Source organism: Bicyclus anynana, chromosome 8 (genome assembly GCF_947172395.1).
Source record: "Bicyclus anynana chromosome 8, ilBicAnyn1.1, whole genome shotgun sequence".
Lineage (NCBI taxonomy): Eukaryota > Metazoa > Arthropoda > Insecta > Lepidoptera > Nymphalidae > Bicyclus > Bicyclus anynana.
This window is the reverse complement of record NC_069090.1, coordinates 17,297,527-17,312,066: the sequence shown is the minus strand read 5'-3', so window position 1 is coordinate 17,312,066 and position 14,540 is coordinate 17,297,527. Positions and strand designations below refer to the sequence as shown.

Here is a 14,540-nt window from a genome sequence, read left to right as displayed (position 1 = left end):
TACAAGCAGCGTGGTGAATCCAGTGAAACCCATAATAAAACAAACGTCACGCGTCTCCTTGACATCCGCTACAATTTTTTTTTCATAATTTGTATTTAACACTAACAACAATTACGTAAGATATACCATTAGTCAACATTCCGGAAAGGACTACGTACGTCGAGTTCGCTAGTTTTTAGCCATTTAGCAGCATTGCTGTATTCCTATTTAAAAGATATGGTTCAATCAAAAAGTAATTAATTTCATACACAATTACTACAAATATACACAATATTACAAATATACAAAATTTTTACAAATATACGAAAACTTTTATAAAATATGATCAGTCAAACTATTTGACATTACTAAGAAAGTATTATATTTCTGACAAGAAGTTTGTATTAAAATGTCTGCCTGAAGCCGGCACGCTTGGCTGTGCTCAACCTGATATTAACTATCAGAACATCTAATGCCCGTGAGAGTTACGGGATACAAAATATATTATGAACACTGTAGAAATCACTGAACATAGAAAACGCAAGCGGACACTTTATGTAAAAATGTTAGTTTGCACCGTCGCAATGTAGCTTGTCGGTCGGTTTTTTACCGGATATGCTTTGATGAGTGTGCTCAGGAACTTCACCACCTAGTTCCTCTTCTCTTTTCTACCACAAAACAGCAAGACGTCGCGAACGGTGGTATCGTTACATTGTGGATGTCCAGGCAACTCGTACGAGACGATTTGCATCCACATTACTGATGCGCACAGCAAAAATTTTGAATGCCCATTCGGCGTTTGTATTTCCTGACACTTATAATTTAAACACCTTTAAAGCAAGAGTAAATAGGCATCTCCTAGGTAAGCGCGCTCCAACTTATATCGCATAATGCTTTCCATAAGGCTTAACTGTAGTGAAGCGCAAGCCTATATTGCATAAAAAATAAAATAAAACAACAAATCAGTTTTAATAAATATATTCGTAGCCTAAAGCATTTTTAATACTGATAATAACCTAAAAATCTTCCTGGTCTCCAAATATATGATTGTGAATAGATTGCGCAAACTGAGAGCTCTTTCTGGTTATCTTATTTAGGAAGCCGAAAGGTCCGGTTGGTTCTTCGGGTGCATGAGTTGCTTCGGTCCTATGCTGCAAGTTGATGATGCTGTTGAATCCATTCACTATACCTTTCTTGATGCCATTGAAATATTCTTTGATACCTGAAACGTGAGGTGATCCAAAATCAGAATTACTCGACTCTATCTTGTCGTTGTTATGTTTGTCAGTATTGTCGATTTCAGCTTTCACGTGTAAAATGCTTATATAATTCTTTTTACCTGATCCTTCCTCAACTTTGTTTACGTCGCTACCACCACTTGCTGGTCTTTTGTCTCCTTCGTTATTGTTTTTGTCATTTTCGCTCACTTCTGTAGTAGAAGTGGGAGCTGCTGGTGTGTTAAGAGGTCTTGTGATGGAATAGTTAGTTACAATGGGTCCTCGTGTTCTGTCATCTGGTACGTCGATAACGTTCTCTGTCACTTCGTACTTTGCTGGTCTTGGTTTATCTGTAATGACTTTCCTCTCCAAATCATATTCCTTTCCTTCTTTTTGTTGTTCGCTTTCTAACTCAGATTCCTTTCCTTGTTTCTCTTCTTTTTGTTGTTCGCCTAAAAGTTTCTCTATTTCCTCTTCTTTCAATATTTTTTCTAAATTGTCGATGATCGTTTTTTGTTCTTGTTCGTCTAGGAATATATCGTGTTTGTCGTCATCGTCGAAGCTTACAGTAATTTCTCCGCTTTCGTGTGAATCTGTTTCGTAAGGCAGTGCGTTAATCGAGCAATGGAGAAGTACCTAAAACAAATAGAACGGTGTGTTACGTACAAGTATTAAAAGACCATTCAAAGTAAACTGCATAAAAAATAATAAGACTTCGAATACTGATGATGATTTTAACAGAAAATCACTCAGAATCAATGTTGTTATTGTAGAAATCCGCGGTAGTTGTTTTAATTTATTTTTAAATATAAGAAATATCCTTCTAACGATTTTATCTAGGTACATTCTTTTTGTATACTATAATATTCATTAAGTTTTATAATGATGTAGTTGTGGCCCACAGTTTCACTCATTTCAAATCATCGCGTATATGTATCAATTGTCTACAATAGCCTGTCATCACTCATCATTATTAACAACCCATATTCGGCTTTCTGTTGAGCACGAATCTTCTCTCAGAATGAGAGGGGTTTGGCTAATAATCCACTACCCTGGCCCAATGCGGTCTTTACACACATAGAGATTTAAGAAAATTCTCAGGTTTCCTTACTGTGTTTTTCCATCACAGTTTGTGACACGTGATATTTAATTTCTTAAAATGCAAATAACTGAAAAGTTGGACGTGCAAGCCCCAGACCAGATTCAAACCTACCGAATTGTAGATAGAGGTCATATCCACTGGGCTATCATGGCACTTTAATTCATTAATTGTTATACATTTATTGAATTAATGTAATGTGTGGAGTTTTGCAGAACTAACACCCTGTTTCAATTGGATATTTTTATTTTTTTACCAAGATAAAATAGTTGTACGTTTGGCTGGTGAATTTGTGCTACATTTTCCGCCAGGCGCGTTGAAAGTAATGCTCGGAAATAAACGACAATTTTACCCTCGAGAACAGCTGAGTTATTCGCTAACTTGGTGTCATATGGCGGTCTACATCCTGTTCTTAATCGATTTTCTATTTTTTATTTTAAATAGAATGACACTACGCTAAATAACAACAAAAATACTGATAGATTTCGTTATACTATACGACAATATGACGAAATTTTCAATCAAGTCAGTAAAAAAAAGAGCCGTGATAGCCCATTGAATGAGACCTCTGCCTCCGATTGCATGCACCTCCAACTTTTCAGTTGTGTGCATTTTAAGAAATTAAATATCACGTGTCTCAATCGGTGAAGGAAAACATCGTAAGTTAACCTGCATACCAAAGAATTTTACCCCCTCTTATTCTGAGAGGAGACTTGAGCTTAGCAGTGAGCCGAATATGGGTGGATAAAAAAAATGCGGACTAAAATCATTTTCCAGTTTACTTGATGTAAAAAAAAAATCCATCAAGTAAACTGGAAATTTACACGAACAAAGTTAGTAACCGATAATTTGGTTGAAGCTCAGAAAAGTGTATTATTGAATCAATCTCGGCCCCACGTCGAGGCTTTGATCGTAACAAGCTCTATTACAGACGCTACAGCTGAACGTCTACTTAATTACGTTCACTAGCATATACGTAAACCTATACCATCAGTGCCCCTAGAATGAGTTGCCTATACACAAGTACACACTGATGTGTAGATCGTTTTCGAGTATCGAAACTATCTAGGTAACGCGTTATATTTCGTCTAACCGTGATCGAGACCAAAATTTGGAAAACTACAATTGCAACTGTTTATTTTATTTCGTACACTAGTAATGTTAGCAGTTTTAAGGATTTAGACCTTCAACCATCTAAGTTTAAAGTGTATTTTTTTTTATATTTTCCTCAGCATGATATGACACTATTCCCGGGTATTTTATCTCAGTATTCCTAAGGGAACGGAAACCACGTGGCGGAAACTCGCGGCGTCTGCAGCTACTGTGCCTATAATTTTATTGGCACATTACCAAAACAAGGATGTTATTTTGATTGTTTTTCCAGCTGTTTTCATACTGTGACTATCGCGTAACCGTTAACGCAAATTTCTAAAGAATTGAAACAGCTGTGTAGTAGTGCCACTTAGATGGCACTGTTTCAATTCGTTAGAAATTCACGTTTACGTTTACGCGATAGTCATAGTATGAAAACTACCACTAAGCACACTGTACTACGCCCATTTACTAATACTCGTGCTGATCAGTAAGCAAAGTCGTCGTTTCTCGATATCGAAGAGTGAACTCGTACTAGAAGTAACCTGAATCCATGCTCCGCATATTATCTTTCGTTTATTTTCACGGTATTAATTAAAATTTTCCTTCGAAATTCATTGTATGAGAATTTATATAATTATTTAAAAAATTGTTTAGGTGTTGCCCTCGTTTTGTCGGCGTGGAAATATATATTTTGAAAGTTTTCGTTCATTGTTTATTCGAAGTAAAAAGTATCATTCATTATCATATAATAAACTTTACTTAACAACGTTAGTACTTTTTATTAATAATTCGAAAACAATAATATCAAAAGTATTGACGATTCTAAATTAACATCATCTTTAATGAAACGAATATTGACTTTAAATCAATAAAATCAAGACATAAGCTGAAACGGTAAGTGGCACAAATATGCCTCTCTGACTGAGAGTTACATATTTGTTCCTTTTGTTGTGGAGACCCTCGGGCCACAGAGTGGCAGTGCCAAAAAAAATTTTCGCATCATTTCACCGCGGCTAGTTCCCTCGACTGGTGACCGAAGGGCCATATCGGCCTGGCTGTCCAGCGTAAAAATGCAGCCAGTGTTCTTGTCACCATTCCACGTTATTAGTATAAGTTAGCTTAAGATCATTATTGAATTTTTTTTCATTATCAATTTTGAAAAAGATTAATTAACATTCTGATAATATTGCTGACCAACTATTAGGTAATCAATTAATATATCACTATTATGATAGTTAATACATGCAATTATTTGATTGAATACGAGTATTATGTATTCATTAACATTCATTCAACTTAAGATTAGAGTTAAGATACTTGTACATATGTTCTCTGTGGTTAAGATATGTTAACTTTACATTACAATTAAGATGTGTGTGGACTAAACAAACTCTCTGGTAATCTAATTGCGTTAACAACGGCCCAGTGAACCGAATTTGATGTAACAAAAAACACCGTAAACTGATAGGTACGAGTAAAAACATGTTCCGGATAGCTGCTTCCATTGAGAAGAAACTGTCATAATACCTACAATTACGTGGACATTTATATTAACGAGTACATTTTATAGTTTTATGGACTTCCGTTTAGAAGAGCTAATAATATAGTTATTATTTCCCGTATGTTTTTTTTTTAAAGGTGAAATGTTTTTACAGACGATGAATTTGATGAATAACCTATACCTATAACCGCGTAATGCGGATTGACAGACTTCACACACGCGGAGAAATAAGAATATTCTCTAGTATGCAGATTTTCTAACGATGTTTTTCCTTCACCGTTTGAGACACGTGATATTTAATTTCTTAAAATGCACATATACTGAGAAGTTTGAGGTGCATGCCCCGTACCGGATTCAAATCCACACCCTGCGGAATAGGAGTCAGAGGTCATATCCACTGGGCTATCATGGCTCGCGTATTTTATATGATATTAAAATCATTAATTGTTTTTTATCTCAGTGTTAGTGGGCCGCCAAGATCTTTAGAATGTTGGTGCACAATTTGTAGTGAACTTTTGGATTTAAAAAATTAGACACACTATCAAGTCCAACATATTTATCTCAGTCAAAAAACTTCTGGTTGGCAGCAATTTTTGCTAACCTCAATTTTTGAAATATGTTGGAATGAGCCCAATTGTAGTCTGTCAAAAACTTCATGTAACTAACTGACTTTTTTATTGTTGCCTAATTAATTATACTGTATGCGAATACAATTTTGTGTGTTTGTTTGTTTATTTCGGTATCGCGAATAAATCTCTGATCCGATTTTAATAATTCTTTCAGCTTAAGAAATCGAAATTATCAGCAAGTAGCACAGGCAATATTATTTAAGTCACGTGACTAGTTTTTTCGTATTCCTGACAGCAAACCCTTTCATTTGATATCTATGTCATGGGGGTGGATTTCAAACAGCCAGTCCGCAATCTTGGGGAGGCCGCCATATTGGATTTGTAATGACGTTTCTTAGCTAGTCATGTATCATCAGAACTCAGAGCGTGTGCAAAATTTCATCCAAATCGAAGACCAGTAAGTGGGTCAAATTAAGATTCCAAGATTTGATTTTACTACTACTACTTACATAGTATAAATAACAGGTGAATAAAGACCATCATGGCCGACAGCGTTTTGGTCCGTATTGTCTAAAAAATATTGACTAATTAAATTTTTTATGTATTCATGTCCCAAAAAAAAATATACCTACGTATTTTTCAATCTAGTAGAAGGCTAATGAACAATTTACGAGCCTTTAAAAAGTGTCAACTAGCCTACTGTAAGAATTTCGCCTTGTTTGTCAATGTAACCAGTACGCTAAATTAAGTATAACAACTTGGACAAAGAGAGATTACGTAAAATTCTTTATAAGCACAATTGCTGATTCCTTAAATTTCCCTTTACATTTTCCCTCAGGAAAATTATCCGCCATTATCCTCCAAGATTCACCTCCACGTAATGCATGAAAGCATAAAAAATCTCCCGCACAATATCACTTTTATAATAAGATCCTTTATAACTCGGTACACCCTTTGACAAAAAATACTCCAACCTCAATGTATTATCATAAAAAGGGCTTATTACAAACTACCCTATTTCTCGTAAATCGGTCACAGACTACGAGTAAAGGCAAATATTATAAACTAGCTGACGCCGCGCGGTTTTACCCTCGTGGTTCCTGTTCCCGTTGGAATACGGGGATAACTTAAAGCCTATAACATTCCTCGATCAATGAGCTATCTAAGATGAAAGAAGTTTTCAAATCGGACCATTAGTTCCTGAGATTAGCACGTTCAAGTAAAAAAAACAAACTCTTCAGCTTTATAATATTAGTATAGATAGGCAGAGAGAAATATTATTATCCTAAAATACCTTAAGTAGATTTTTTGACGTTTGGTGCTGTGAAAAAAATTTCGTCAACAAACAAATGAATACATACTTTGATGTTTTACCCAATGGTAATGGTGTTTGTACAATATTGTACAATGTGTAGCGGACTCCCTTATCTTAATAATTAAAAATCGGACAACTAATCACAAATCCAATTTCTTTTTTACGCTTTCATGCCTAATTAATTATCTTTCATGCCTAAAAACATAATTTTGGAGTTATATTTTAATTAGATGTTAGTAGTCTATCTAGTTATACAGAAACTATGTTTAAATCTTACTTCCATATTCTGACCTGATACGAATAAATCGTCGTACACACACAGAACGTAAAGCGCTGAGCTGCCTTATTATACCGTGGTCGTACAAGTAATTAATTAAAAGGAACAAAAAAAAAATAAACATTTACTCACAAAATAGACGAATGTCGTGTAATCCATGATAATGTTAATTAAATTAATTAATTAATTCACAATTAAACAGTACTTAATTCTACGAGGCGCGACGCTTAACTGACGGTCGTTGGTATAAAAAGTGTTTCCACGAAAAATGCGGGTTTTTTTTTATCAATAACTTGTGATAAATAGAATCGTTTCACTTTTAAAGGCACCAAAGGAAATGTCAACAATGGCCTACGTTCTGCTGTTTTTATAAACCCCGTGAGTCAGTGACATGCCAATGTTTTGTACTAATTTATACCTATACTAAATTAAGTTAGGCCTAATTAGTAATTTGCCTGCGACTTTCTCTGCTGATTTTTAACCTTAACCTTTAAAGTTGTGGGAGGTGAAAGTCGGGAAGAATAACTGAATGTCTGCAAATAAATTAGTGTGGGGTCTCAAATGAAAGCGCCTTAAATATTGATGACTTGATCAAGGGTGTAGTTAATAATTTCATTGCCTTCGGTTGTTTCAAAATTCAAAATTTTCAATTTTATAATTTGAAAAATTAATGATCGATCGTATATAATATATTAGATGCGCGAATAGCAGATACGATTCGTTTAATTAATCTTAAAACAATTTTTAAAACACTCCTACAACCTACTATACTACTCTAAAAATGAAGTCATTGGGCTTCATGTTCACCCTGTTTATTATTCTCTAACTTTATTAACGAAGGATCAAAATTATATTACATGAAAATTATTATATTTACAACGATTCAGCCCTTTCAAACATTGTGGACAGGCAAATAATTGAGTTTACAAATATATAAAATTAGGTAAATCTCGTGTATATCTATTAAAGTTACTTAAAGTTAGTGAATAGGCCTGCTGTTCTGCTAGCCGTCACTCTGAAAATGGCTGTATCTTTATATTCACAGACAGACATTCCAATTTCTTAGTATATTTGTATAGTATGAGTTTCGTTGTTACTTGTTACTGACTCATCAGTTCCGTTTTGTGACGTATTGGACGTAGTCGTAGACAAATGCTGGTATCGCACAAATTTAATATTGGTTAAACCAGAGAGTATTTTTTTTTTATTGTTTACAAGTTAGCCCTTGACTACAATCTCACCTGATGGTAAGTGATGATGTAGTCTTAAATGGAAGCGGGCTAACTTGTAAGGAGGAGGATCAAAATCCACACCCCTTTCGGTTTCTACACGGCATCGTACCGGAACGCTAAATCGCTTGGCGGTACGTCTTTTGCCGGTAGGGTGGTAACTAGCCACGGCCGAAGCCTCCCACCAGCCAGACCTGGACCAATTAAGAAAATCTCAATCTGCCCAGCCGGGGATCGAACCCAGGACCTCCGTTTTGTAAATCCACCGACACGGATGCCGTCAAAGGCCGTATATAAGTTTTAGGCTGGCTCGTAACTTTAATTTTAAGTTTTTGTCATTATTATATTATTATCAATTATCATTATCACCATTTACGCATGAAGTTACCTAATGTTTCTAAAGTGCTTGTGTATTAATCCTAATTGAAATAAATGAACTTCTTGACCTTTTTATTTTAATGCACATTTTTATCTTTATGCAATGTGTCGATGTTGAACGTTTTATACATTTAAAAGTCGATTGAAATGCCTCAATTGGCGTGTGTCTTCGGATCATGAGTTCCCGGGTTCAGTTTTCAAAGATCGGTTTAAGAATTAGTGAGCTTTTATCTTTAAACAAGCTTACAGTAACCGCCTGAAGATAAGAAATTGTTGTTACAATTCGGAGAGCACGTTTTAGCCGTCCATCGGTCACTGCTATAGTTTGACTAATGAACGAGACTGAAATCACCTGGCAATATTAAAAAAAATTGGAATGCATTCCCAAAATTATAGTGCAAATATTGGAGTAATTCAGTTAGAATACTTGCAATTACATTTTTTGTACAAGTTATGCATTGTATACGCATTGTGGTAATGTATTCATACATTTTATTTATTTTTATTTGTTTAAAAATGTTTTTTTTTAATTTGCTGGGCGATTTCAATCCCTACTTTCTGTAAGCCTACCTACTTGAAGTAAACTATTTTTTTCTAAATGTTTTACTATTTATAATGAACTTCCGATAAGTAAGGCCTTTTTTATTCAATTATTTAATTACTTGTTGTAGTTAAGATGTAGCTCGGCTAATTTTTAAATATTTTTATTAGAAACAGAAATAAAAATGCTAAGTATGCAATATCTTCAAGTAGTGGCCTTGATTGACTGTTAGGCGTTTAGTCATTAGGTGATCAGAATTAACAACTAAACTTTGTTTCTGGCAAATAATGTGACTTTGTTCAAAGCAATGCGGATACCATAGTACCGTGCGTGGACCTGACCACACTAGGTAACGATACTTTAATTGGATGCTTTACAAAGTTCTATTTTTTGCTTTAAAAATAATATTAGTCATCTATCACATATACACATATTTCAACATCGTACCTACTGGCAAAACTTAATATAGCACTGAGCATCTGGTTGGGTGTTTAAGGTTCATTAGTACAAGAAGTAACCATTATAGTTTCGCCATTTCCAGTCCGTCTGTACGTCCGCGGTTGAGACTATTATAGATAGCTGTAATTTAACATGAGTATGTACAGTGTATTAAGATATACCTACATTACATTACCTTGCTTAATCCCCACGTCACTCGTGTATATTTACAGAGCTATGTAAAGAATGCATTCTACTTTAAGCAACAAAAACTCTACAATGTAGCAAATCAATGAAAATAACTCGAGAACCACACAATTACAACGATATTCCCGCCAACATTTAAAGGAGCTTTTACATTTAGCTGATAATAAAGTATAACTATATCTAGTTTCAGTTGCAATTGTCAGAAGTTTGCTATCATAGCAGATGAGGTGCAAGGCATCGCCGACTAACTTCTAATACCTCCCCCCCTACCCTTTAGAATCAAGTTACTTGCATATGAAAGGGTAAGTTTGGAAATGTTAACTGAACTTTGACAATGGGATTAGAGCAAGCTTATGTGGAACTTAAATTGGTTAGCTCGTATGCTCAGAGGAATCTATAGAACTAGTTTGTATACTCGTACTAGCTGACGCCGCGCGGTTCTACTCGCGTGGTTCCCGCTCCCGTAGGAATACAGGGATAATATATAGCCTAGCCGTCCCCAATAAATGGGCTTTCTAACACAGAAATAGTTTTTCAAATCGGATCAGTAGTTCCTGAGATAAGCGCGTTAAAACAAACAAACTCTTCAGCTTTATAATATTAGTATAGATGTGCCCTTTCGATGTTGCAGATGTGACCTTTTAGTGTTCATAGTCAGCCAATATTGATGTTGCAAAGTTATATTAAAAGACTGCCTCGTAGAATCAGTTCTTAGTAATTCGGTTTTGGATCCTGAAGTCCCGTGTTCGAATCCTACATCAAAAAATATTAAGGCATTTTTTCCAATAAGAAGTTTAGCAGCTTGAAGTTGGAATGTCATAGTCTGCGGTTTTACACTCCCAAGCTTCGGAGATCACGTCAAGGCCACAGTAGAAGGCTTTGGTTCCGATCAACGGTAATTATCATAAACAACATTTAGGTCATATTCAACTTCTGTTTTTTTATCCCCAATTCCAGCAATCCGTATTGGATGGAGCAAGTAAAGAGAGTGAGGGTATAAGCTTCCCGTTCCCTCCTTCGCCTGGCTGGAAAGTGGTCCAAAAATACCAAAAAAAAAATGCCTGCTAATTTCAAATAGGCTTAGTTTACTTATAGCTTAGTGGCTAGAACACTACCTCTGGTTCCGGAAGGCAGTTACTGATGATAAATCTCAATAGTTCTAGTTCACAATGGTTAAATTAATTGTAATTTATTTATGTTTATGATAAACGTTAGATGCTACGGACATTGTAATACACTTCTGTTGCAGCACTAGATAGATAAAGACCCCAAAAAAGGGTTGCATTAGGAAATCTAAAGTAGTATTTAATGATTTGTTTGTTTGTTACGATTTATGTCACAAACTACTCTATCTATTTTAAAAACCCTCTCACTATAGAAAGCTACATCGTCACCGTGTAACATAGGCTCTAATATTTATCCCTCCATTCCCACGGGAACGGAAACTACACTGAAGAAACCGGAGGATATTTGTTAGTGTTGTATATAAAAATGTTCATATTAATATTAATTTATACTAATATTATAATACAAAATTTCTAAAAGACGCAGAAATTCCACTATATCACGCCCTGCGCTTTCATTTACGTAGTTCCCATTCCCGTGTGAATATGGAGATCATAGCCTATGAAACTCGCAAATAACGTAGCTTTCAATTGGTAAAACAATTTTCCAAATCGGTCCAGTAGATCCAGAGATTACATCCTACAACCACACAAACTTTACCTCTTTATATTATTAGCATAGAAGTCTCTATTTCCCTTGGTCATCGCACCACTCTCGAAGGGCTGGACCGATTTTGCTAAGGGTAGGAGTAAGATAGAGAAGTTATAGAGTAGGGTAGGGTACGGGTAGGGAAGCGTAGGGGTAGAGGAAGGGTAAAGGTAGAGTAGGGTACGGGTAGGGAAGCGAAGGGGTAGGGGAAGGGTAAAGGTAGGGTTGGAGAGGCGTGAGATAGGGGTACGGGTGGGATAGGGGTACGAAAGGGATAGGGTGCGGGGAGGGTAGGGCTAGGATGGGGATAGGGTGTAGGTAAGGTAGGGGTAGGTTTCTGGTAGGGTAGGGTTGGGTAGGGTAGGGTTAGGGTAGGGTTGGGGTAGGGTGGGGGTAGGGGTGGGGTAGAGATAGGGGTTGGGTAGGGTAGGGGTAGGGTTGGGGTAGTGCTGGGGTAGGGGTAGGGTAGGGGCAGGGTTGGGGTAGTGCTGGGGTAGGGGTAGGGTATGGTAGGGGTAGTAGTAAAGTTGACATCGAATTTTACGCGGACGAAGTCGCGGGCGTCCGCTAGTTTATTTATAATTTTATGAAAGAAGGAAAAAAAACAATAATAAAAAAGTTATAAGTACAACCAATAAGATGTGATGTGATAAATCATGAAAAATATGAAGTAGGCTTCAGGAGGTACCTAGGAGTAGTTCTACGTCATGGTCAGCACTCATCCGTTTTTGCGCGAGCAAAAAGTGTCAGCGCAACGAGGGTATACAAGCCGAATAACTGCGAGGTCATTGCCGAATATTCGCTCGAGTCGAAATATTGTATCTGCATACAGGTAGTTTGCATTGAATTTTGACTGGTAATGGTCAGGGATCCGTAGAATATTTATTACAACTGATTACTTAATTTTTCGTGAGTCGCTTGCTTATTTGCTTTTGCAAATAAAAAAGTTGAAAGTTGAAATTCTCGATTCTGTTAGCTAACTGAGTTACCAGGAAATGAAAATTTCTGAACATCGGAACGAGATAATTTACCACGCATTTGTACGGCTTTGTCGCTGTTAAGTTGTACAACTTTGATATCCTACCCTCCTCCCAACTTATATCAATAACGAAATTATTAAAAGTTGTTACTAACCAGCTGTTTTTTTTACTGTTGCTTAATTTAATCGTTATACAACAAATTGAGTGGTTGCATTGTCTCGTTCTGACGCTCAGAATGTTTTATTACCTGGTAACCCAGTTAGCTGCCAAAATCAAGAATTTTCTTTAGTAAAAAATCAAGACGAAGCTACTAACTTGATACTAATCACTTGTAAATTTGTTTCACGGATCCCGGGCTATGTGAGATTGCCTTGTAAGCTACTTCACGTATTTACATATATTTTGACGTTTATGTTGAACATGAGCATCTGAGCGAATTTAAGAACTTTGCTCACATTATGTGAACCGTGTCGTCATTTAGGCAGCGTCCACATGTGACGGAACCGACTGGGAGACAGATTTATGCAGTTTATGGCTTTTTAATAGACAAAAGTTCAAAACGAATATACTGTTACTATCTCGTTAACATAAACGCGAATTTATATGGAATTGAAACAGTTGAGCAGTAGTGTCACTAGATGGCGCTGATTCAATTCCTTAGAAATTCGCGTTTACATTAACGTGATTGTCACAGTATGACACTGCCACTAGGCCCTCAGAACAGGTTGACGGACAAGAAAGCAGTAATTTGTAGGGCATGTTCCTTGCGCGAAGTATTACTTGGCTATTTATAGTTCATGGTTTTTCACTTACCATCAGGTAAGCCATCTGTACGATCCATTATCGTAATAATATCGTACACGTATGTCCTAAAGCCGCCAACCCACATTGGAGCAAATAAGGAGTGAGAGGGTGTAAGTTTCCCACACCCTCTCTTACCTGAACCTCCATTCGTTCTTTAATGGCTGATGATAAAGAGGCTTACACTTGATGGTTTTTTACTTTTTACTTACCATCAGACCATCTGCTTAGTCCTTGTGCCTCGGAGAGCAAGTGAAATTGTCAGTCCCAATCATTATATTTACATAAGAAAGTAATTCTTACAAAGTCCAATCTTTTTTACTCTCATTTATTTATTACTTTTTTTTTTAATTCTTAACAATATAAGTATAAAATACAAAACATTATTAAAAATTTATAAAAAAAAATTCACCCTCCCGCTGCGGGACATTTGAGTGCCCAAGCAACCGGTGGTCAGGGCTCCAGAGTGAGGAACCTCCTCACAATACGCGCCGTCTCAAGAATCACTGCCTTTTGTATCCGACTCTTGATCCAACAGTTAAGCGAAAGCTTCTTAAGGTGTTGGTCGAAGCTTTTCGCTATATTGACTGAAACAACTATCGGAACAATAATAGTTGACTCAACATTCCACATGGCGGTAATCTCGTGAGCAAGGTCCAAGTATTTTGATACACAACAAAGTCCAATATTATTATCCTAAGCCCATCAAGTCACATAGAAGCAGTGTGGTGGGTTCAAGTTCAAGATGGCCTGGTTCCATAATATATTTAAACGACGTTTTATACCTATGTTACGTGCCTACAAAATCACTACAACTGTGAGCACACATGCACAATTTTGTGTTTTATTTCATGATTTATATTTATGTATATACAGTTTTTAAAGTTCCTAAACACACAACTCGACATTGTATATTTAGGTATTATTTGTTTAAATAACTTTCGTTGTTTACTATGCGACTCAATCAAATGCGGTCAATTAACCGCTTTTGTTCGCCTCAGTTTTGTCACACTAGTGACATATCTCTATTATAAAATGTTTGGTTAAAATCTATACTTCTATACTAATATTATAAAGCTGAAGAGTTTGTTTGATTGAACGTGCTAATCTCAGGAACTACTGGTCCGATTTGAAAAATTCTTTTAGTATTAGATAGCTTATTTATTGAGGAAAGCTATAAGCTATATTTTACCCCCGTCTT

General features: G+C 36.1%; 1 protein-coding gene across 2 annotated transcripts; it reads right to left on the bottom strand.

Moving 5' to 3' along the window:
- Positions 1-941: 941 nt before the first annotated feature.
- Positions 942-8,424, bottom strand: LOC112048627 (uncharacterized). 2 transcript variants are annotated; one of them, XM_024086245.2, is made up of 3 exons: positions 7,185-8,418; positions 1,319-1,832; positions 942-1,201 (listed from the first exon to the last, which is right to left on the bottom strand). In XM_024086245.2, exons 1-3 carry the CDS (start codon positions 7,209-7,211, stop codon positions 996-998), a joined length of 747 nt encoding a protein of 248 aa, XP_023942013.2. In that variant the 5' UTR covers positions 7,212-8,418; the 3' UTR covers positions 942-995. The 2 variants fall into 2 exon arrangements, with proteins under 2 accessions (XP_023942013.2, XP_023942012.2); XM_024086244.2 differs by having other exon boundaries at positions 942-1,832; positions 7,185-8,424.
- Between the last annotated feature and the right edge of the window lie 6,116 nt (positions 8,425-14,540).